Genomic DNA, 26,080 nt, shown 5'->3' with positions numbered 1-26,080 from the left:
CTAACAACCAAGTGGTTGGAGTGAGATTTCTTTCTGGGAGAGCCCCCACTATAGTCCAATTTCACTGTGAGTTCTTTATTTGACACTGGAGACCTTCTGTATCTGTCCCTCAGTACCTTATTTAGGTCTGATGTGTACCCATATTTGTGGCATTGCCTGTTTATAGCATCCTTCTGACTCCAAATGTAATAGTTGGAGTATTCGAAGTTGGGTAATAATATTTAATATTTAGGTGAAGAAAAATTCCCGTCTTCTGCAAGACAGAGTCTAGTTCATGTTTTGTTTTAAAATGGCAATGTGCTTAATCCGTATGAGTGCTGTTTATCTTTCTCTCTCACTCAGCCATGGTAAAAACATTTTCTTCCTGTAGGAGCCACAGGTATTCCTCACAGTGTTCTTGTCCCACCTCCTGTTACTACAAGTGTCATTCTACCGACTCTATCCTTCCCGATAAGACGAGGTGGGGGGAGCGGGCGGCGGTAGCCCTATTGTATAAGTCAGGACCTTATTTCAGAAAAATATGTCCATGACCGTATTTCTCCAGAGATCCCATAATGACAACATGCTTCACATAATTCATTGATTTACGGATTTCCCCCAAATTTAGATAGATATCTTCTTCTGTATAGGAATAATTACATGAAACAAAGATAATATTACCAAGAGTTTTTTGTGTCTCCTTCTGCGTCTCCTTTATAGGTTCTTCTCCCTGTCTCTTGAATGCTAATGTTGGGGCACCTGGCTGGCTCAGTTGGTAGAATGTGTGACTCTTGATCTCGGGGTTGTGAGTTAAAGCCTTACATTGGGTGCAGAGATTGTCTGAAAAAAATAAATTAAATACTAGCATTCCTTAGGGTTCTGTGAAGCACTTTCCTTTCTTCTCAAGTCATACTCTTCCCAGATGATCAGGGTTATTCCACCACTTCAGTTAACATACAGTGATGCTTCCAGATTTGTTTCTTCTAGTTTATACCGTGCTCCTAAATTCCAGACCCATTTATCCAATTGCCCTTAGGATCTGCACTGTCCAATATTGTAGTCACTAGTCACATGTAGCTACCAAGCACTTAAAATGTGGCTAGTCCCAACTGAGATGTGCTAAAGTATCAATTATACTCCATATTTCTCAGATGCGGTAGGAAAAAGAATGAGGTATCTCAATAACTCATTTATTTTGATTATGTTGAAGGAGTAATATTTTGGATATATTGGGTTAAATATATTACTATGATTAATTTCACCTCTTTTATTTTACTTTTTTAATGTGGCTACCATAAAATTTAAGCTAACACCTGTGGCTTGCCTTTGTGACTTGCATTATATTTCTACTGAGCAGCAATGTTTTCCACTAGCATGTATACTTGCCACCTCAATCTTGATTTGTCAAATCTGCGTTTAAGTTCTTTATCCATAGGCTTTGCTCTCTGGGTATTGAGAATTCCCGAATGTTCAGGTGAATGCTTCAGTTATCAAAACCACAACCATAGAGTCACCCTTGACTGATCTTTTACCTTATTTCCACATATATCACTGACCAAGTCCTGTCTATTTTCTCTCATAAAATTAAAAAAAAAAAAATCTTTGCATCTTTCTACTTCTCTCCTTCCCATCTTCCCCTTTCTAGTCCTCTCACCTGTGGGACCACAATAGCCTCTTAGCTGGCTGCCTTGCTGTGACTACATCCTTGATCTTTGTGAATGTAGATCTTGTCTTGCCATGAACTCCTTCCCTTGCTTGGAACTTTTTAAGAGTTTCCAGTGCCTTCCAAAGAGAGTCCCATATTCTTCATGTCTCACAGGCCCTCCATGACCTGCTCCCTGTCTATAGTTGCAACCTCATTGCTCAGTGCTCTCCCCTCCCTTCCCTGCATCCCATTTCTCAGCCATGTTCAACTTCTCTGTGTCTTTCCATTCATAAGGTTCAGTTTCCATGAGCTCAGCATGAAGATCATTTTCTCGTGTAAGCTTCCCTGAGTTTCCTACATAGGTTCTGGAAGCCCTGCTGTGTGCCAGCTCTCTACATATTTGCTCTACCCAATACTCAAAGCTCCAGTATAGCTCTATAAATTGTCCATCTCTTGTAGGTGGTAAGCAGAGCCTGGATGGGGTGTATTCATTTGTTTGTTTGATTTACAGTACCCAATATTGAACACATAGCAACTCAATAAAATTAGTATTTAATAAATGAATATAATTAAAAAAATTGTGGACTCCCCCAGATTTTCCTCTCATGTTCTTTCTGTCCATTTCTCTGTTAGGACGTATTTGTGTGGAGTTCATGGCACTCCACGTTTGTTTAGAAGACCCAAGATTGAGATAGTATCCTGGCTTTATTTCTAAAATTCCTAGGGACATGTGATACAAGAAGTTTCTTTTATAGTATCCTCTGGGCTTTTGCTTCCTGAGGCTCCCAGTTGACCAGATGGTGTATTCCAATAGCTGACTCCTTCACTCTGCCCCATCCCACCCCTACTGAATTAGCAGTTTGTCAGCATTCACAGTTGCTTTCCTTCCCTGGTGGTTTCAAATGGACCAGTTGTGATGGGAGAGAATAAGAACTCAACCCTCACCATTACCGTCTGGGAATTATTATTATTATTGTCATTATTAGTAGTAGCAGTAGTAGTTTAGAACACTCTGTAGGTATTTCAGTTGTCTTAGACTTATTCAAGTATCAGTAAATCAAACCCTGGTCTCTTTGATTGTTGGCTATATTGAGCATGGGAGAAATGAAAAGTTTATAAGATGTTGTAGGTTGGCCACCCAGTCCCTCCAAGTTTCTAGGATGTACATAAAATAGTCAGGACACATGCATATATTTGAAATTATTTTTCAAAGACTAAAGAATAAAGAAATAAGTAAGAATTATTTGTGGGTACCGGTTATAACCCCCTCTCCCTAAGGGGTGTTTTTCTGGACAAGTTGCGTCATCTTATTTATTTATTTATTTTTGCTTCAGTTCTCACATCAATAAAATGGACATAATGGTATTTATCTCACAAGGTCATTGTCTGGCATATAGTGAGTACTTAATAAATGTTTTCTTTAAAAAGTCTCTATTTTACAGCTGTGATTTATAAAGCAACATATGAACATATTACTAATTGAATAAAGTACTCTAGATTTTATGTTTCTGAGGAACAAATGCCTGGCAAGGGAGTTAAGTAAGTTCAAAAGCTGCTTAATCTAATTCTTGAAAAATAAGGAATACTTCCCCATGGTCACATGACATTATACCGATCCAGCACCTACCCCCCACCCCCCATGAAGCTAATCATAGAATATAGAGTCATTCAGGACAGTCTTTGATTCCTTGTGCTCTAATACCTTCTATTTCTTTCTTCCTACTTCTGGAAAAGAAAAGGTTAATGTTCTTGTTGATCACCTTGATTCTTAGATCTTGCTTAATATCCTCTCCTGTAGTGCTTGCGTTCAGTTTTTACCTATGTAACTGCTCTTAATGTGTCAGTGTTCAAAGTATGAGGCACCCCCTGCCTCTGTGAAAGCAAAAGTAAAGAAGAGTTCAAATGGAAATTTTGGCCTAGCTTTTCCTTTAATAATCGCCTAACTCTCTTTCCTAGGGATAAAGGCATAGCATCACTAATGGTATCTTTTCAGTCCTTAAAAAAAAAAGTGAGACACAAAAATTCCAAGAGTATTATCCATCTTGTCATCAGAGTTACAGAAGGAAAGTAGAAAAAGATCTAAATGGACCCCAGATTGAGGAATATCAACAATATTACATGGTTATTAAATTTCATGAATAATAAAGGGCCGTAGTAGCGAGCTGGTACATGTTTAACAACTACCTCTCTAGGATTTGTAGTATTTGCCCAATTCTGTGTGATGATATTCTTATATGACCTATTCATGGCTCCCATCATGCTGTCACCGAACACATTACGAAGAGCTAGTGAGTAGGTGTCATTCATCTCAGTCATAACACCAGAGGGGGTGTGTGAGTGTGTGTGTAGAAGGGAAGATGAGGTTCTTTCTTTCTTTCTTTCTTTCTTTCTTTCTTTCTTTCTTTCTTTCTTTCTTTCTTTCTTTCTTTCTTTTTAAAGATTTAATTTATTTATTTGACAGAGAGAGATCACAAGTAGGCAGAGGGGCAGGCAGAGGGAGAGGGGTAAGCAGGCTCCCGCTAAGCAGAGAGCCCGATGTGGGGCTTTAACTCAGGACCCTGAGACCATGACCTGAGCTGAAGGCAGAGGCTTAACCCACTGAGCCACACAGGCACCCCGGAAGATGTGTTTCTTAATCTAACTCCCTGCCTGATGCATAAAATTGTTTTTCAGTATCCCTGAGATGTAGTTGTTTGCCTTCTGAGGGCACAACTGCAATGGTGAGATTCTCATATTCTGAAGTAGTCATTCAGCTGGATTCAACAGATCAAGAGGAAGAGATACAGTCATGTATAAAGGATTATCTTAGGTCAGACATTAGACATCCATTGCTTCTCTTCATGGATTCAGATATAATAATCCAGAAGTATTGTCCCAAGTGTACTGCCAAAATTATAGACCCCCATCTTTGAGGAGGTGCTAGGTTGGCTCTGGCACTTCTCTACAATAAATTATTATTGCTTTACCCAACTCTGAACAAAGATAAACACAGAGAGAGATACCTGCTAAGTCATGGGGGGGAATGATGTGTGGGTGTGACTGTCAGAAACACTTATTAAATCATATGTCTTCCTCTCTGCTTACCAGTTCTGTTTTGTACATGAATTTAAGGATTGTTAGGAATTTGGGGGAAAGACTGAGTGTCGTGGATTTCTTCCTCTTTTTAGGTGTCTTACTCAGAAGGAGAAGTATTTATAAGAGTTCTTAAGCAATAAGGAGACATAAAAATTATTGATACATAGAAAATAGTACCGGCCGGTGGCAGGTCAGAGGTAAGATTATGGTTTTCTAACAAGGACTTGTTATGAGCACATGGTATTTTAAAGGTTGTTTGAGTGAGGCTGTGCCACAAAAATTTGTTGGCTGTGCTTGAAATTCTGATTCCGTCCTCTTTGTGCAGTAAAAGAAGAGAGTGACGGCAGCAAACACTAATATTCTGGAAATGTAACAGCATTTAAAGCTAGTTATTAGGATGTGTTTGGCTTAGGAGATGTGTAATTATAAAGGGTTTATTTCACAATTGTTCTGAATTGAGAGCATTTAGAGCTCAATGCAATGTTTGTCTTAATGCACAGAGATATGGACCCTCAGGAAAAGTAAGCTAATGGTAAACACAAACCAGGGAGTTAATATTTGTTCTCATTGGTATTGTTGATTGCCTAACAAATCCTTTGTGGGCAGTATGCATTCAAAAGTTCCACACAGTATATGGGCACTAAATTACATAACTATTTATGCAACTGGTAACTTAAATTGATACTTAGGCTAAGAAGTTTTATCAAGTGATAATGTTGTCTTTCTGAAGGAAAACCTCCCTTAACTAAAAACAAGCTCAGTTATTAAAAAAATAAAATAAAAAAATTAAGGCACCCCCTTGAACAGGGAAAGAAAAGGAAAGGCTTGTGTCTTTCCGTCTTTTTGATTATCTACAGAGCTCTTGCTGATGCAGAGGGAAGGGTTAACATTTAAAATGGACTGGTTGCCTCCTGATTTCTTGCACATAAAGCCATGAGAAGTTCAGGGAGAGACTTCTTCCCCTAGTAATGAAGCTCTCTGCTGCTAATGGCCCATGCAGACTCCCTTGGCTCCTCCAAATTAGAAATACTTTTGTGCTCCTTTGCTTCATTAACAGTAAAGAGAGGGAGATTGGTGGCTATTTAGGGCACAGGGAAATTGGTGGCTATTTAGGGCAAGTGAAAATTGTAGTCATTATGGTTGGTAAATTCTCTTCATGGTGTTCTTCGAGACTTGATGTTCTTTTGGTACTTTTCAGAAGAGCCCACCATTGTCACTGCTGGCAGTTGGCCTAGAAGGAGAAGAGTTGATTTGACTTTGGATTTTTGGCCCCCGGTGATGGTCAGCACAAGGCATCTTGCCTACGGGGACATGGGTCTTTTACATTTTAATTTTCTTTCCAGAATGCACCTTTTCCACTACCAGCTGTAATGAAGGCCTCTTTGATAACCTCCTTCTCTACTGGGATTGAATTACACAAAGCTGGTGCTGCACATGAAGACCTGTAAAACTGCATCCCACATAAACCTTAGTTGACATGGATAGGATGGCTTCATAGGGTCAGGGCAATGCATGCAGAAGGAAGAAGAAAGGATAAGTTAGGATCATAATGTGCTATGGTGGGTCTCTGGTTGATCGGGGGTTAACATCAGATTGCTGGATTCTGCTTGGAAGATGAAGGGCTTCAAAAGGAAGATAATCATAGTCTCGGAGACTAATAGAACTGAATGAAGTTAGCATTAGGTGGTTTTACAATATATGAAGAGGGGGTCATGTTTATAAGAGCTTTTAGGAACTGAGGCATATGGTCTGAAAAAATGGCTCCTTCAATAATTGAAGTCAACAATACATAGAAACTGGACCCAGGAGAATTTGTACCCTAAAAATTGATTTATAAGCTGATAGAAATTTGAGAAACAATGAAGTAGTGTCAAAATGACCTGGAGGATTCTTGGAGCCACACTGATGAAATTAAGGAGCATTTCTGGGACTATCTATCCAGTTGATTGTATTGTGACATACTGAGGTAATATTTTCATAGTTTTCAAGATGGCATGTATGATAGCTCGAAAGAGTGACAAACAGATTGCTAAGGCAATGTAAGTGACAAAATATAGGTTGGAGGAAAAAGTGTAGACAGATGGATTTGAATACATCTTTTGGTCTATATTTAAAAAAATGTGAAAGTGATTTAATTGAGAATACTTCATAGGGATTAAAAAAATAACAGTTCATAAGGAAAGCTTAGCATTTTTTACATTTTAATTTTTTCCTTAGCATTTTTTAAACCAGGGCTTATTAGTAGTATAGATTGCTTATATGTGTCCAGGAGAGGTTTTCTGACCTTTATATATAAATGTTGAAGTCTTCATGACAAATATCCTATTGATATGGTGGTTGAGTGTATCAGGCTCTGATAACTTATGATCAAATTGGTTATCTTCTTCAATTGATAAGTTTATAAGAAATCTCCTGACCCTCATGTGGGTTTTCCACGTAGACTCCCTGTTGGGGAAAAACATCTCCAAGTATGAGTTTGGAGTGTATTCATCCATTTTGACACTCATTCATTCAACAAATAGTTACAATTACCTGCTATGCAAAAGGCAGCTCTATTTCTTATTGTGAATTTTTAAGTGGGAATTTTGATTTATCTATGAGTCTCTCCTGGATTTAGTTCTTGTGATTCATTTTCCTGGGTCCATATATTTCTGTGAAAACTGGTAGGATATACTTTCAGGATCTGAAATACTCATTCCCTGAACTTTGAGGAGTCCCACTTCACGTACTGATTGAGATACCTAATGCTAGCCAACCCATTGACCTCTTTAGTATTTCTTGGTTCCAACTTTATCTTTTTTTAACATGTTTGTTTTGCATTTATTTCTTGGAAGGCTAATTTTAAAATTTATCAGTTGGGCCAAATTGTGCTGGATCATCTCCTGGGACTCTGGGACGTGTGGTTTTAGTTGGAGGAAAAGGGAACCATGATGACTGAGGACAAATGGATAGAAAATACAAGGAAGAAAATTTCTCTTTCTAATGATTGTCTAAAAATTCAAATGTAAAAATAAGCTCCATAAATGCAATGGTCTTCTGTGTGAGTGGTCTTCTATGTGGCATCCCATAACTGGAAGAAGAGACAGGTTGAAATGTGGAGGGAATTCCTATAGTGGATTGGAATTTGGAACAGATAACCCTCATGTCCATCTGGCTCTAAGAATATGAGTTTAGGATTGTTCTTTAGTTCCAGTGTAAATCCTGATACACATATGAAAAACGCAAAAGTATCCCAAGCCCAATTAGAGAAAGTATCCCATCCCAGAGTTTCTAAAGGTTAAGTTAATGTTGCATCAAGAAATCTGGGAAAAGAATAGGCTTTTCTTTTTTTCTTTAATTCCCAAATGACCTGAAGATTTTTTCATTCCTTTCATTTTATTAATTAATGAATGGAAGAAATGCATGTATTCTTACAAGAGGCTTGTATCAAATACTGTATTTGTACCAAGGGTTTTGAGTGTGTGTTAAATGACCAAATATCGTGGATAAACTGTAAACATTAAAATAAATAGTACAGAATGGCAAATCTTGCATATCTGAGGTCTGTTCCCTTTTATTTTTTAAATTTATTTAAGATTTATTTATTTATTTGAGAAAGAGAGAATGTGTGAGTTGGGGGAGGTGCAGAGAGAATCTCAAGCACAGAAATCAATTCTGGGCTAGATCTCAGGACTCATGAGATCATGACCTGAGCCAAAACCCAGAGTCAGATGCTTAACCTACTGAGCCATCCAGGCACCCCCTGAGGTTTGTTCTTAAATGAGCTGTGGATAGATGTTAACTGGGCTTGGTATGGTTACTGAATTTCACAGTTTTACATGCATGTAAGATACATACTATTTACCTCTATTTTTTGAAAAAGGAAATGAAAGCTTAAAGAGGGTCAGTAATTTACCCAAATGCATCCACCTCGTGTATGCAGATACAGATTTCCAGTTTTTGCCCATCGGACCATAGTGCCCAAGAATTTCATGCTAAAAACCATTTCCTTTTTTATAAAATGCACTGGATTGTAAATTGGCTTTGGATATGCTCATGCCACACCTCACTTTGAAAACCCAACATCCTCCTTCCTCTCATTTCCCTCTACTTTGAGAATTTAATTATCTGCCTGCAGCAAAATGCCACAGTTAAAGATTCTCAGGAAAACCAAACCAAAGGGGGAAGGACATAATGTGTATTGATTTTTTTTTTTTTTTTTGGTCTTTTATTTTCTGTCTACTTTGACTTTCTTTTAGGGTCTTAGCATGTGGCTAAATCTGTTTGTTCTAGTGAAGTCTTAAAAATCACTTTCTGGGGTGGGTTATGTAATTTGTGGAAATTAATACATTTCAAGTTCTGTCCTATGACATTCACACCATGCTTTTGTCATTCTCTGCCTCAGTTTCCTCATTTGCTAAAATGCACTTCTAGAAATGTGTTCCATAAATGAGGAAATGGGCACCAGCTGTTTGAGAGAGAGTTCATCCTTCACAGAACAAACATGGTAGGAGTGCCCACTATGTGCTGTTCCTATGCCAGGGTAGAGGAGAGCAGAAGGCACAAAATATTTCTAACTCAAAGATCTCACAATCTATACTAATAAACAAAAATGCTGATACCAGGTGTGGTGGTAGGAGGAGCCAGGTTACCTCCTCATTCTAGGGAAGGCCGCTGAAGTCATTTCTGCCTGACTGTTGAGGGTGGGCTTCTGAGAGTCTAGACATATTAGTTCTTAGTGTCAGGCTTTGCTTCCCATAATATGTTTTCTGATGTTGATAAAATTGGTCTATGGCAAAATTCCAGACATGGACATTTCTTTATTAAAATAGTAGTAGATAGTCCTGGCCTGTATGAACTCGTTAAGATGGCATTTATCTGTGGTCTCAGATCTCAGAGTTACTACCTTCAACCCACCAGATCAGTGGAATGACAAATGATCCAATGACATCTTACCACGTGGGCTGTTTGACCCACACAGTGATTGCTAAAACGCTATAGACACACAGACAAGATGGCCCAAGACATAGATGGAAAGAAGAGAAAATGACTTACCATGGATGGCAGAGGAGTGGATTAGATCCAAAATAGACAAGTAACTTACCACCCATATTTTTTTTCTTTTTAAATCATCCTAGAGCTAATGTTCCAGATGTTTCTTATGATTTAACCATGACTGACAGCAGAAATAAGACAACCACTGTCAATTATGTACATGACACACTGTCTAACCTTTATGGCTGGATGGCTCTGCTTTTGGATCAAGAGACTTACTCACTGCAGTTTGACACCCCTTGGATCAACAGTTCTCTGCAGGTAACCCCAGGAATTCATTCACAGCTATGATCTTTTTCCCCAGGAGCTCTTATCTTTCCACCTGTGAAATAGCAATTTGCAGGAATTAGCATCTTCTGGTGCTGATAAAGAAAACTGCCACAACATTTTGGTCCGATTGATGTAATCTGAATATAAGTTATGACGGTTATTTTTATTTTAGTTGTTTTTTTAACTAGGAAATTTTAGAATCTGTTTGAATTTTGTCTTGAATAACACAGTTGTTCTGCCTGAAATTTTAATTTATTAATACAATGAAAAATACCTTCTAAGCATTCTACAGAATTACATTATTAGATTGTGGGTTAAGGACCAACTTACCCCTTAGAAAAGTGTTTGTAGCCAGAGAAAATGTCTTAACAAAGCATTTTTACATTGCATACTGCCACCTTGTGGTCAAAGATTAACTTGCAAATAAAGGTCTGGACCTTCATTGGAATCGGTTGGAGTCAAATGGTTAGGGGCCCTGAATATAGGAACAGCCATGTGGAAAGTGGGTGCATTTTATTGGGGGTGGGGGGAGACAAGCCAGTGGATTTATTCAAGCTTCTCCTCTTCCTTTTAATGCATTTCTTTCTTCCTTCACATTCTCCTTAAAGTCATGAGAATGGGTTGTAGGTGTGATATAGTTCAAGGCAGAAGCTCCCTCGACCCTCTCAACTACCCTTCTCAGAAAGGAGAGTTCTTTCCTTCCCTTGAGGTTCCCATGAGTATTGGGGGGAGTTTTTAAGGTGAAGTCATCAGAATGATGACAGTAGAGGTGGAGACCTTAGTGTCTACCTTGGCTCAGTACTCCCCTGCTTTTGGTGTGGGGCAAGTTACTGAACTTCCGCCTGCCTCAGCTTCCTTGTCTGTAAAATTGGGGCAGTGATAGTAAAAATCCCAGGGAATCTTTGGAGGATGGAATGCTTTGCTATGAATAGAACTTGAGCATGTAACCAATGCTCCAACAGGGCTGCTATTACTGTTACAAATGGATGGACTTCCTGTCATTGCCTGCCTCTTTGAATTATGGGAAAAAATGGAAAAAGAATTTCAGATCTGGCTCTGGCCCTCCTAGCTGCTTGAACTGGGACAAGTCAACTTACTCATCTGGGTTTTCTCCTCTGTTACTCGAGGTTGTTAAACAAGAGAAACCAATGGAGTCTTTGAGTCCTCACGTTCTATGATTCTGGAGGTGTGGTTATGAATTTATCAGGGAGTGGATTTAGTAAGCCCATTTCCTACAAGAAGAGTAGTCTGGTGTGAACTGCCATATTTCTAAAGTACTCCATCTACATTCTTTGTAGCTCTTTTCGGGCAAAAGCTTTCTTTACTCAATGAGAATTATTGTTTTATTCTCCCACTCCAAGTACTCAGCAACATTTGGCAGCTTTATTCCTGGGAACTACCTCCTGCTGGTGCACACAGTCCTGTGGCCTTACCCTGACATCCATGTAAGGTGTGGGAATCAGGTGGGGCGGTCCCTTCCATCTCTGCCATCACCTGGTCGGGACCAAGGCTGTGACTGGTTCTTCAATACCCAGTTGAGGCAACTCACCTATCTGGGTAAGTATAATTGGATGAGAATGTTGAATAGTTGGAAGCCACCATTCACTCTTGAATTCCAAACATTTGTGCTATGAAGTGATGAGGACCTGAAGGGGAGAGGTGTGTGATTACGAATAAATGGTTGGGCTCTGAAATCAGACAGAGCAGTTGTCCTGAGTTCCTTGTCCCTCTCCCTTGTGCCAGCCGTATGTCACCTGAGCCTGATCCACACCAGAGCCCTGCAATTATGAAATTTTAATAGCACTGGAGAGGAAAATATGGTAATTCCCTGGTATTGCTGAGTCTTTGCCAAATGGATTGTTTTATATTTTATTTGCACTGAATCGTACCATTCAAATTTTATTTCTGACTTGATCAACCACAAAGGTAACCTAAAATTATAAAAACTCAGGATGGACAAAAATCCTGAGACTGTTTTTGCTGCTAGAGCCAAATGCAGCTATTAGGTAAAAACCAAGAGGTGTCATTAACTCTGACTGTTCACTTGATATATCTCCTAGAACAAAATTTTAATTTCAAATTGTTCTCCTATTACTTGGCATGCTTGTGAAGAGCCTGTCTTGTCCATTGGTATGATTTCGTTCATGAACTGCAACCTGACTTAAATGGCTGCATGAGCTAAGCATGGTAAAGGAACATTTGTCACATAAAGAAAAAAAAAAATCAAGTCATACAGCTACAGATTTTCTTCCCCTTTGTTATCATTATTTATTGAATAATAGCAAGTTTTACTCTTTATACCTTATACTATTCACACACATATATGATAGAAATGCATATCTATCTAAATTTGTGTATTTATATATAGATGTACATCTGTAGGTATAGATGAGCATATATATGATATAGAGGCATTTTTCAGTATACAACATTTTTATTAGGCAGATAGCCTTTATTAATTGAAATCATTCTTTGTATCAGAATGTCCTACTATCTCTGCCTTTAGATAAGAGGAGTTGGAAAAGGACCAGGAAATCAGAGGGTTGGTTGGCTGTTTAATGAACTTGGAGACCCTTGTTCCTTAAGACGAGTCCCAGTGCTCCATGTACTGGCTTCTGAGGTCATTTGTGTCTCCAGTATCTGAGTGAATGGCTCATTCCTGGACTGGTACAGTGAGGACGTGAGGATTCAGGGGAAACCGAGGCTTGCATTGCTCCTCGATGGTGGTATCTCATGCAGTTGTGTTGGACTGGGTAGATTTGGTTATGGTTTTGGATATACTCTGTGTCAGGTTTACAACATCCCTGGGAAGGCTCATAATGTCGTTATGATAGTGAGGTAGTTGCAGTGGGTACCTCAACTGGACCCTAGCTGTTGAGTTCTAGCTCTCTGCCCTGCATTCTACATATTGATTAGTTTGTTACTTTCACTTAATTGTCTTTTTTTGACCATGTGACTTTATAAATTTGCTACTAAGGTAATTTACATAAAATACATTTACTCTAAGAAAAGAACGTAAGTCAAGACCTCACAGTCTATGTGGGCATAGTCCTAAGATTTAAAAAAAAAAAAAATGGGGAGAGCTGTGTATACAGAAGTTTCATTTTTATCGTAGGGAGACTGCTTGACTTGTTTCAGGGCCATTGAATTTCCTGCCAGACTTTCAGGGATGGAGGATGGAGAGACCCTTCTCCTATTACTGGCTGGCTTTTTGTTCAGAGTGTTGCTTCACTGGTAATTGGCTGTGTTTCATTAATTTGTTGACCACTTCTAAGTGGACCATCTTTTTTGTATTGTTTGTTTGCAACTTTACCACATCCCCCAGGATAGGAAGTTTAAACCAAAATCACAATTATCTCTGTTTCCTCCATTTGGCTACTTTGTGTGGGATTGAAGATACCTGACTTATCTTAGATCCCCCCTGAGAAGGAAAAAAAAAAACCAGAACCCAGGCATTCTAGCTCCTGGCTCTGGATCTCCCCACTAGAGTGTGCTGCCCACTAAACAATCATTGATCACTGACCAAATTGGGTGTGTGTGTGAGGGGGATGCTAGGTAGGGTTGTGAGAGAAAACTTTTCACTGATCCCCAGTGACAAAGAAAAAAATCCTATACATATAATGTTTTGAGAATATTCCTCTTCTCTACCAAGGCAAGTTTTGTCTTTTTTGTTTGTTTGTTTGTTTAGCAAATGTCTTTATGGGATGCAGGTTCTTTTGGAAAGTTCATGGCCAGAGCTTAAAGTTTAGGTTTTAATCGGTGGCTGGCTGACTTTTTCACCTGGGGCATGGAATTATACATGTTCCATGCCTCAGTGACTTCATCTCTACCACAAGGTTAAGAATACCCACTTATCTCTTGGAACTGTGGTACAAAACCCTGAAATATCTTCAAATGGGATTAGTATGCCCTGTTACTTTATTGCACGGTTTTCCAGTAGATTATTTCTCTAGATCTGTTCTTTTTCCCCCCTCAGAAGATGAACAGTGTCACATGCCTTGAACTTAATGTGCATGTTCTAACCTTTCCAAAAGGGTCTCCTTCTATTTTCCTTGACTGGATTTTGTAAGAAAACTGAGATTCGTGATAACATGACATATATGATACATGGTTTCCATGACCGAAATGTAATACCACGGAAGCAGTTGTTGCCCACAGAATATGATCATCTCACTCATTTAAAAATATCTTAAGAAGATTGGTTCAGGTTGCCTTTTGGAAGCCCCTGAGAATTTTGCCTAAGAAGCCACCGGCAGAGCCAACCACAGCTAAGGACTCCTGTGATCTCCTTTGACCCAGGAGGAGCAGCGTTTGATGTGAGAAGTGATCACGAGTGCCAGTTGCACCCTGTAACTTTCGACACCATGCTTGGGAGCGGGCAGGACTGCAGGACAAGTGTTCTTTTATATTTTCTGAGTCGGAGTCAAATCCAGCGAGCCCATTTTTCTGTTTATGCAATTTGATTAACTGGTAGCGGCTTCTGCCTCTGCCTTCCCCACTCACTGCCTCTTTCCCTGCTGTCTTTTTTTTTTTTTTTTTTTCAGGGATGTTTCAGTTCATGGTTAACTATTTTTATTTTTTAGTTACATTAACGCTATGAAATAATTAGTCAGCTAATTAATCTGGTTTACAAGCTTTGTAGGATTCTTCAGCTGTCAGTCAGGCCTAGGCCCGAGGCCTACATCTAGTCTCAGCTCTCTTGCCCATGTGATTCCCGTTGCCATGGCTACTGGCTACATCTGCTGACACCCCACTCTCTATTTATTGCTTAATTAAGAATTTCACGCTCAGCCCTTATCTGCCTCTAAGAACAAGCGCACACTGTTAAGAAATTCCAAATGTAGGCCCGGGCACAAGGAAAGCCTTTCTTGCAGGCTTGGCTGGACGGAGCCTCTCTAACGATCTTCTCGGCATCCCAGCCGCCACCCTTCAATCAAAAATCATTAAATGGGGCAGAGATAATGAGCATGTAGCATATCAAAAGAAGGATGTTTGCTTGGTCCAAAGGAGGAAAAGCTGCTGGGCCCCATGCGCAGCCCCACTTCAAAGGGAGATGAGACCCCCTCATCACTGGGGCCTGATAAAGCCTCATTTGTTCTGGGCTTGACTTATAAAAAAGGTCTGGTGTGTCCGGGTCCCGTCTCACAGACGCGGGATCCCCCCCACCTCTAGCCTCCACCTCCACCGGCCCCCTCCCTGGACGTCCGCACGCACGCTCGTGTGTCAGCACTCAGGCAGCTGGGTCCCCCAAAGCATCAGGCGGAGCGTATAATCACTGACTCTCCCCTCACAATGGTCACTTGTAGGGGGGTGGCTGGGAGGAGGTCTTCATCACAATAGGAACACAATTATTGCAGCTGCCAGCGAGGGCTCTGCTCCTTCCTGTAGGAAGATAATAGGACTTGCCCAACACAGGAGGAGAAGGTTGGGGGGGTGGTGACGGGGGTTGATGGGGTGGAGGAAACAATCTTGAGTTGATTATTCATATTCTGACTCTTGGAAGCCCGATGGGGAGCCAGTGGGGTTCCAGCAGCTGCTCGTGCACAGTCCTCCCCTAATAATTGTACATTCTGTCAGGGGTCAACTTACTTTTGACCCTGTCCTTTTATATCAGGAAAAGGCTCTTGAGGGCAAACTGTTGGGCTGTGGCAGGGGGCATTAAACACCCACAGCCCCTTCCCCGTGCTTTCTCCTTCACCCAACCAGCAGCCGGTGATAAATTCATGTCAGATGCGGGGCCATTCACGGTTGCCCTCCCGGGTTCACACAGCCCTGCTCGCGCCGCGGAGACGCGGCCAAGCCGGGATATTGTGCGGGGCGGCAGCTGAGCGAACGCCTGCGAGGCGCGGAGGCTCCTGCCCACCACCTTCTTGTGATCCGGCTGGGGGAAAAAAAAAGACGTGTCTAGCCAGGCTGGCCAGTGCCTGTCTCCAAATGGCCCCGTCACCAAGATAAAGGCAGGCTGTTTGGCACGAAGCCGGAGCCGTCTTCCACAAGGGCAAGAGGGCCATAGATAGAGGAACAGATGGACTTCATTGTCTGCAAGAAGTCAGGTCGTGTCACACAGAAGGCCCGGAAAAGATGCTGTTAACCTGGGACATCCTGGAAACAAGGAGTGCTCTCCTGAGTTTGCGGCCAGGAGCTCTCGGGTCCTGCCTGCAGCTTCTCTTTTTCTCCAAAGTGCTCAGGGCGTGGAGTAGGGGCAGGCTGCTGCCTCCAGCCTTCTGTCGTTCAGCTGGTCCAGAAGACCCGGTCAGCTACTCGGGAAGGAATTCTGCTAGCATCTGTGCAGGAGAGAGGACTCAACCGGCTGCCCCGAGCATTTGGGGAGGGTTTGATAAGCAGAGCAGAATCATAATCCTTCGAAACTGCCACCATGCCCATGCTGAGGCCCTCTAAGGCAATCCATAGCATTCTAGTTAATAAATTAATTTACATTCTTATAGAAAACTCATTCCCCAAAGATCCCCAAGGATTTTTGTCAGAAATTTAGAGGATTGGCTTTGGGGAACTGCGCTAAACTTTATGGCAAAGAGAGAATGGAACAGGACCTGGCGATGGGAAAATGAATTGTACCTCTTGGTGGCAAGCAATTTCTCTCCCGCAAAGAAAAGGAAGGAAATAAAAAAAAAGGGAAAGAAGGGAGGAAGGAAAACTTAGAAGTCAGGATCAAATATTTTTTCTAGGAAGTACCCTGCTTAAGGAGGTAATTCTGAGTGATGCTGACGGCCGACCCTACTTTATGTGGAGCACAGCGAGTACAACCAGCATTCAGACTCAGCCTTTCTGACCCTCGCTCAGTACTTTTTCTAGTATACTGGTGTTTTGGCTTGCTTAAATCCAAACTTATGTATATACCCTTGTAAACCAGTTCTTCTTCCTTCCATTTACGGAAAACACTTGAGCTTATTGAAGGCTCTGTGCTTCCTAAACTTTAGATATTTGAATACCAGCTTTACTCCTTGTCACCTGCTATGCCTCCTGTTCTATTATTTACCTAAGATTTTTCTTAAATCAATTCCCACGGCATCTTATTTTCAAAACCTAACTTTTTTGTAAGCAATAATATCCATAATTATGGGTTTAATGACCTAGTTGCTTTTTCTAAAATACATTAACATCCATTGCTATAAAAATAAAACATTAATGGCACTAAAATCATCACCTCCCAGTGTATATGTTGGGAATAAAATGTGGTCTGCAAGATTTTGGTGTAGTTGATGAAAAGTAAGACGTGTGAGCACAGGGTTCTCTCTCTTTTTTAAATCTGGATCTCTTTCCTCACTTGCTATGAACACCTGCCCTTGAGAACAAACTACATTCTCTTTGTTTGTTTTTTTTGTCTCATGATTTGTCTTCCTCTCTGATTTCTCCCCCTTCAGTTTTCCCTCCCTTGCCCTGTGGTTCTCTGTACTATTTCTTGTGTTCCACATATGAATGAAATCATATGATAATTGTCTCTCTCTGCCTGACTTATTTCACTTAGCATAATGCCCTCCAGTTCCACCTGTGTCAATGGTCAGTATTCATCCTTTCTGATGGCTGCGTAATATTCCATTAACAAACCACATTCTTTTTTAAAAAAATTGACATATAATGTGTTATTAGCCCCAGGGGTACAGGTCTGTGAATCACCAGGTTTACGCACTCACAGCACTCACCATAGCACATACCCTCCCCAATGTCCATAACCCCACCCCCCTCCCTCAACACCCCTCCCCCAGCAACCCTCAGTTTGTTTTATGAGATTAAGAGTCTCTTATGGAACAAATCACATTCTTGAAAAAGTTGTAAAATTCCTCAATTTGGGGCTTTTTAAATGTGCCTCCTGGACAAACAACTGGAATGCTTGTTCCCTGGCCGCTCCCTTGGAAGTTCTGGTTCTGTCAATCTGCAAAGATGCCCCACTTTTCACAGGAAGTGCAAGTGGGGTCAACACCCCTGAGTCAGAATAACAATCATTACTGTTTTCTGAGTTCATTAACAAGGTTTAATTGAACTCTCAGGACTGAAGTTAATGTAGGTATATTTGTCAGTGCCTTGAATGAATTCATAATTCTTATACCTCAAAAAATAATTTATACCCTTCCATGAATGAATATTAGTGCGGATACTGGAAGACTAAATGATGATCACAGGATTTTCATGTAATGCTTCTGTGAAGGACTTTGAAAGGTCCTGTGTTACGAGGGTCAAGCTGACTCTGTGGCCGCCCCTGCGAAGCTGGAATCAGACGGAAGTATGGTCCTGTGAATCAAGCATTAGCTTCCCAGTAATTCTCAATGGCCATGTGAAAAAGGCTGATTTCTGGGGAGTGAGATCAAGTTCACTGAACAGGGAGGGAGAAACAGAGCAGGAGTGTATAGGTGTGTGAGACAGATCTGAGAGAAGCAGTAGACATAGAAGATAGGGCAAGCTAAGCTGCAATGCAGAGAGAGGGGACCAAAGCCAATAGCTGGCTCATGAAGACAGAGCAGGAACCTGGGTCCAAGGCAGACAGAGATCGAGGGAGAAGGTGTGTGACAGGGAGAGAGTGGGAGAAATCTGCAGACACAGATAGCAGTTGCTGTTTCAGATTCTTTCCGTGTCTAGCCAAAGGCTGGCGCACACTGTGTAAATGTGAATTGAATGAGAGGTCTGGATATGTGCTAAACCTCAATGGTGAAGTGCAAATGGGAATATGGGGGAAGAATGAAATAGGAAAGGAGTCGAGATGCCACCTGTTTTTATTTATTTATTTATTTATTTATTTATTTATTATATAGAAAGGTACTTAATTCTTCCTTCAAAACTGCAAGAGAGAATGGACCTACTCAAGGGGAGTATTAATTTTTCTCTTCCCTAGTGCCCTAGTGAGGACCAAACTGGCTAGGTACAATACAAATTTCTGGAAGACACTGGTATCATATTTGGCTGAGTAACTCTTTTTCCTCCTTGGCACATTTCTTGCTTTTTCCTAGCTTTCTGTGTTTATAACAGCCTTACGTCATATAGCAGCCATCAGAATAATTTGCCTCTAATTTACCCAAAGGCTTCTTTTCCTTTTGAGGACCAACCAGATATTCTCACAACCTGGGAAGGATCAACTGCAATGAGGCTCCATTTATAAACAAAGTAGATTAACCACTCTCATATTACAAACACACACTCAGAATTCATAAGCACTGAGAAGACATATGTATAATATCACAGCTCATGTAAGGCTTTTAAACTCTTCCTGAGTCAATACCTTTATGCTCAAATAATTTTCATCCCTCTTTGTGTTTGTCCAAAGGGGAACTGATGCTTAACATTTACACTGTCTTTTATAGAGTCAAAGCACTTAGCAAACTTTAGCAGATCTGGTTAAGTTGCTTCCAACTCTGAATATTGTGGCCCATCAAGATTAGGTACAGCTGTAAAAAAGGGTAAAAGGAATAGAAGTGTATTTTTTGGGTTTTGTTGACTGGCTGCTAGAATAAGGAGCATGCTGTAATAACGGTGTAGGTAATGACTAGCATTTCTGGGCCAAGCACTGTGCTAAACATGTTAGAGGGAATATCTCATCTTTTCTTCCCAATCATGCTATGAGGTAGACAGGACAACTATTTCCATTTCTCACAGGAAGGAGGTGGGTTTCAGAAATGATGAAGAACTTGTTGGTTGCCCACATCAAAGAACTGGAAGACTAAGGATTCAAACCCAGGCTGTTGGATACTAGACCTTGCTTAACATTAACTGACTTCATTCAGCACCTGCACTCTTCTTCCTGATTCCCCATGGCTCCTGTCTGAGGGTGTGGAAATGGTGTGTGGGAAGAACAGCCCTCTGACCCACCCTCACATCTCAGAACCAGCCTGCAGAAGGCCATGAATAAGTGGTGGTGAAGGAAATAGACTCTTACAGTTTTTCCTGCCTTTGGTAACTTTTCTCCATTTCTCTGGATACCAAAACTACTCCTTTTCTCAGATTGAATGGTATTCTCACACTTGCTTTAATAAAAGGAACAGTAGCTTTCAATGTATGTTTTGAGGAAGAGGCTCTCCCGGAGGTGGGAGACATCTGTGCGTGTGTAGAGGCTGAACAAGTTCAATGGCCATGCGGTTCAGAAACCATCAGTGTAGAGTTACAGATGTGACAGCACCTTGACGAGGAGGCCTTGGCTGACCAAGAACAGGGCCTGGGTGAAGTGACTTCCTCAATGGAAAGGCAAGAGTCTGTTGTGGGGGTTGGATGTGGTGGGGTTAGCCTTTTCAGTCTCTGGGTTAATCATCACCATGATAGCTATAATGCACGAGGCATTATAAACTGACTACAATGGTTTTGAAAAAGACTTTGTCACATGGGACTTTATGTTTTAACTCTCTTTACTCCAGGGGCTCTGTCTTAAGGAAGAGGGAACAGATGTAGTGAAGTCTACCATTACTTGGAAGCTGCTCTTAACAAGGATGATTTATATAAAATCTTTAAATGAACTAATAACCCTTTCCAAATGATTCATGGATTTTTTTTCTAATTTACCTTCTTTAGAGTTTGATTCTATGATAATATTTTATTCCTGTCTCATATGGAAGAGGACTCCATTGCTAGCCTTTTGCATGCTTTTAGATGTCATCTTTTCTTTTCAGTTGAGACCATTTTATTCTTTTTTCTTTTGGTTCCTTTAAAAGGGTTATTTCCTGCCTCTATTTGCTCAATTGGTTGAAATTATCAGTCAAGTACTGGTATTCTGAATAGAGCCCTATAAATTTAGGATTTCTAGATTAGTTCATGTATAGTAAGTGTCTACATGTCTAGCAAGGTCCTGTGTCCTTAAGGTATATGAGAAAAGTCCCTCCCTCCAAGATTTAGGGACAGAGCTCATGACTGATGCAATCTGAAATTTACCACATTTGGTGCTTGATAAATATTTGTTAAGTTGAGAGCAAGCTTAGGATAAATATCACCAATATCAGTATGAGCACAAAAAGGTAAATTAGACATCATAGAAAAAAAAAAAAGAGAGATGAAACGCTGGTCTTCTGGCATTATATTTATTTATTTACTTGAGATGGAAAAGTAGATAAAATATGCAACAGGATAGAGAAACAATATAATGAAGCCTCAGAAGTCATGATACAGTAGAACACATAGAGAACATGTTGATCATTGAACCTGGTCTCAAAATATGCACGGTGTAAGGGAAAGCCACTTTTTTATAATGGGAAAAGATTGTATGAGAGTAATTATCAAAATAAGAATAGAGGAATAGGGGGGTTCTCATCATGGGTCCGTTTGGAGATGATGGTGATGATATGTAATAACATTGTTATTATTTTATAATATTTAGAAGCTTATCCTTTGTAAGTAGAAAAAAATGACCCTTGTCTCCTCCATCTTATGATGGAGGAAAAGGGTTAGGTTCCATGGAAAGGCAAATGGAGAACATGAGTTTGACAAGTCCTTCAGGCTACAGCATTGGGCCCTCCAGTGGTGAGAGGCGTTGGCTCACATGATATCTGATAAGGCAGAAAGGTAATTAGCCAATAAGAGACAAGGTGTTACTGAAAAGTGGAGTTGGCGCACCTGATTACTAATTAATCAGGCGTGAGATCACCTTGTAGATGCATTCACTATTTAATGATAGCAGCCAGCCTCTCTTGGTAAAGGAGCATATGTTCCCAGCTTAATCTCCTGGTTTATACTGACATCAAATTGTCATTATCAGAAAGAATCAGGCCTTTTGATTATTTCCACTAATTTATTGAACACTTAAAATTAATGAACCCCAGGCCTTTTAAATGTGCTCAGTTGGTTTGGAAGATGGAGGAGAAAGCAGGGGCGGGGGGGTTGGTGGAAGAAAGCCTTCATTAAAAGGACAATTTGTTTGGATAAAGGTAAAGCAAATACATTTCATGGGTGATCTGAACTCTATTGAAAAACACATGAATTCTAAAAGCTAAGCCTTCAAAATGATGGAGAGGAAATAGGATAAGAGGTGTGTTCTGCTGACCAGTATTGGCCTCCAAAGAACATATGGCTAAAGGGTTCCCCCCCCTAATTATTTATGTGCCAATTCTCTTGGAGCCCTAATCGCAATTAAGTTTAATCAAATAAAAGCAATCAAAATTAAATGTTGGAAATCAATTGTTACACTAACTAACAAGAACTTCATTTTTTTTATTTTGAAAATTTAGTTAGGTTGGGGGGAATTTAGCATAAAGCTATCTTTATCACATATAATTATCTTCTGTATTAAGATGCTCTTTGCATCCCATCCAAGTTGTGGCTTTTTGTATTCAGTTTCAGGTGAAGGCCACATTCAAGTGACTCTCCAGGTAAAGGAAGGTGTGCCTCCAACTATTTCAGGTGAGTATTAACCCACCCACCGAATAGAAGTGCCTGGTATAGCTGAATTCCCTCCAATAATAGTTCTATAGATTGCTTCCATCAAATTGTTTATAAGCAGGTAGGCAACAGCCCTAATGCTATCATGCCTAACAACTCCCTATTGTCTCACCCTATAGCTGAACTATGTGCCTGCATTTCAAAGAAAGCTATAAGAAGGGTGCATTTCAAAACATCGGGAAGTACGAATTAAAACATGTAAATAAGCACATTTCATAAATTATGGACCATATGTGCACACAGAAGTCCAGATCTGCACATGGGCCATTAGGCCTCTACCAAATGGAAAGAAAAATTCAGGGTCTCTCAAAACTTTAATTGTTCCCAGTAATTTCAGGACATCAGGGTAAACAAACCCTTCCCAAAAGTCAGATGGCTCTGTGAAATCTCTCTAACTCATAAAAGTCAAATTCTCCACGACTAAAAGACTCCTAGGCACCTTCTAATGCATTTCATGGTTTGTTTTTGTTTATCCTGAGCCAATTTAACTATGCATTGGCGTCAGGGACAAATCTTTCCAAAGGCTAAGTTTTCCTTTGATTTCCAGTGGCATTTTTGTGTTATGTCAGAGCAGAGCCCATGTTAATCAGAAAATGATCTAACTGCTCCATTTAAATTAATACGTAAATGAAGTAAAGGTGCTAGACTAAAGCTAGAAACTGGATGTACTAATGGCTACTACTCCATGCTTACTGCACTGGGAAGAACATGGTTCTTTGTTTTCAGAACTGTTTCTGGGTTACCATACATTTTGTTCTTTATGTCCCCTGTCCTTTATCTCTCCTTTCTTTCAGATGGCTCATGATGCATTATTTATTGAGGGCCTCTCGTGCAAGATGCAAGAGGATACAATGAGTAATGATGTTTGACTCCATGGGGCCTTATGGTCACATGGGGATGTCGATTAAATGACTAACTAAATAATCAATGAATAGATCTCTTTTAAAATAACTGCTCCCAAGAAAAGTATCTTGCAGTTCTCTCTTCTCTGACAGTTCTGTGTTCAAATGTCCAGTTGGTTGGGTCAGTTGCCATTTATAGAGGACATATCGGTTGAGGGTAGTTCTCATGCCAGTTCCCCTAAGAAGATACTGCATTATTTATGGGTGGCCAGTCCTCATTCAATGAGCTGTATAGTCAAGGTGCCGTGCCACTCAGGACCTAGTAGGAAGAGTTTTGCATTAAGGACTCTCTGGAAGGAGACTGTGTGTGGCCGGCCCCCTGGGCTTGTTAGCAGGTGTCAGTTTTACCGGAAGATGTTTCATTTGGCCTATCAATGACAACATGCTAAATAAACAGAAAAATTCAGGGAGTTATAGAATATTAATAAGGGAAAGAACCTGACAGGCTATCCTATCCAATTGCCTCATTTTACAAATAAGGAAATGGAAGCCTAGAGATTATATAGTTTACTTAGTCACACCTAGTCAGTGGTTGAACTTGGATGAGAGCTCAGGTTACCCAACTCAGCCTGGTGTTCATTCTGCTATACCATATAAACTCTAAGATGTTCAAAGTACCTTTTGGGGCACATATTAATTTATGCCTTAGAGTAAAATTAATTGTATATAGTCAGTTTTCCTAGCTGATAAAATTTGCAACAGAAAACAATCCTAAACACAGAGATACAGAATTCATACATTACCATTCATCAGAAAGATATTTCAAATACTAATATATTTTTGAGACATTCCTTGATTCCCATGGGAGACATATGTGCTGATGTCAAAATTTAAATGTGAGTGTGTATTTTGCTTAATGAAAAATCTCTATGAAAAACAGAAAAATTATTACAGTATCAAAAGTTCTTTGACGGGGATACCTGGGTGGCTCAGTGGGTTAAGCCTCTTCCTCCAGCTCAGGTCATGACCTCAGGGTCCTGGGATTGAGCCCCACATCAGCCTTTCTGCTCAGCGGGGAGCCTGCTTCCCCTCCTCTCTCTGCCTGCCTCTCTGTCTACTTGTGATCTCTCTGTGTCAAATAAATAAATAAAATCTTAAAAAAAAATTCTTTGCCAAAACAACAATGGAATGATTAATGGAGTTCTAGCTATATGTTAACCCACTCAGAGATTCAGTATCAGTGTGTAATGCAGATGAGACATTTTGGGTTAGGGTGTTCTGTTGCAGACAGTCTCCTAGTTGAGTCAATTGTAGGTTTATTCTGAGTGTACAAGATGGTGCTGCACACTGTATGCAATTTCTATTGCACACAGGAAACTTCAGAACCAGCAGAAATTAGGGTATATATGGTCCAGTGTTGAGGAGAAGCAGAGGAGGTGGTGGTGATGTAGGTTGTTGGATGGATGCTCAGTGGGTTTGTGGTGAGGATTTATGCTAATTTGAGTCAAGAGGATATCCAGGTTTCTTAACACCACAGTGCAGGTGGTTCATGTTCTTCGAACAATGTGTTTGTCCTGGTTTCCTCTCAATGTGCGTAAGGCTTTATAAAAAATGCGAGAGGGGAAAATGGGCAAGACAACCCACTTTCGGGGAAGAGAAAAATATTTCTGAAGAGCCTTTACCTCGTCGATGTTGTCTTTTCGGGGGGGCTATGGAAATATGGCACATAGTCATATGGGGCTATGATGCTCAGATAATCTCTTCTTAAATTTGCCATCCTTTCCCCATAGAGCTAAGTTTATTTCTTTTCCTCAGGTTTCTGAGCATCTGTCAGCCCTTCTTCTTTTTGAAGTCAACTCAGCCTTTTTAGCATCTTCTGAACTTTGTCCTATCAATAAATGATTCGGTCTTGTGTCGCTGATCTCTCCTTTACTAGTTCCTTCTGGTCAGTGCCTCTCATTTAGAACAAAACAAAACAAAATTCATGAATTCTGAGTCTTCCTCTAGTTGATATCTCTGCTGCAAACTTCTCAAAAGACTAGTCTCTTGATGCAGAGCCATAAAAAGCTGGGTGGATGAAGGATCAAGGTGGAGAGGACAATATTTGGCTCAGATAGCAAGTTGGAGGCTGCCTTAAATCATAGCTGTTGCTGAGTGACAGATCTGTAGAGGACAGCAAGGTGAGGCTTCCTCACAAATATTGGTCCTGACCAAAATATGTGGAATCCTATTTCAAGGTAAGACTCATTTATCTAAAGACTGGGAAGACAGATCAAAGCCTGTATGCCTCAAATCCCTAAGGCTGTTCATTTCTCAGTGAGATTTTGGGACGGTCGGACCCAGTGTCTTCCCTTCCTCAATCCTTCCTTCCCTGCATTCCTCAATCTGCTGTAATCACACTGGTTCCCATCTCAACCATTCCACTGGTGCCACTCTCATCTGGATCATCTGGGCTCTGTTTCCTGAATTCAATAGTCACTCCTTATTCACTCTCTTATCAGAACTTCACTATTAACAAGATCACGTCTGCCCTCAGGACATGCTCTATTTTATAGGCTTCTAAGACATTCCTCTTTCCTGGTTCTTGTACATCTCTGCTTCTTCTTTAAACCTTGTAGGCTTCTTGTTCTCTCCCTACTTTTCTATATTAGTGATAGCCATACAGAAGCTGGATATTAATTATAGAAATCTGGTAACTTTGCAAGAGACTGAAACATGTTTTCTTCTCTATTAAATGTTCTTATTTTAAGGCAGAATGTATAGAATGATCAAATTCCTTCATAAAAACTTAGAATAGTCATTTTAAGATTTGGTTTGTTCAGTTAAAGATAGTTTCAGCCCCCTTATAAATAAGGGTGAAGATGGCAAA

The 26,080-nt window shown here is 40.3% G+C and overlaps 1 protein-coding gene across 20 annotated transcripts in view; it reads left to right on the top strand.

Moving 5' to 3' along the window:
- Positions 1-26,080, top strand: part of PKHD1 (PKHD1 ciliary IPT domain containing fibrocystin/polyductin) — a 485,802-nt gene that overhangs the window by 226,301 nt on the left and 233,421 nt on the right. For all 20 annotated transcript variants that reach the window (XM_082729339.1, XM_082729341.1, XM_082729340.1 and 17 more), the window contains 3 exons: positions 9,817-9,994; positions 11,365-11,560; positions 22,265-22,330. In XM_082729339.1, the coding sequence (XP_082585465.1) occupies positions 9,817-9,994; positions 11,365-11,560; positions 22,265-22,330 (440 nt within the window). The remainder of the gene's footprint in view (positions 1-9,816; positions 9,995-11,364; positions 11,561-22,264; positions 22,331-26,080) is intronic.

This window comes from Mustela nivalis (genome assembly GCF_964662115.1).
Source record: "Mustela nivalis genome assembly, chromosome: 5".
NCBI classification, from domain to species: domain Eukaryota; kingdom Metazoa; phylum Chordata; class Mammalia; order Carnivora; family Mustelidae; genus Mustela; species Mustela nivalis.
This window is presented reverse-complemented; position numbering and strand designations above follow the sequence as displayed.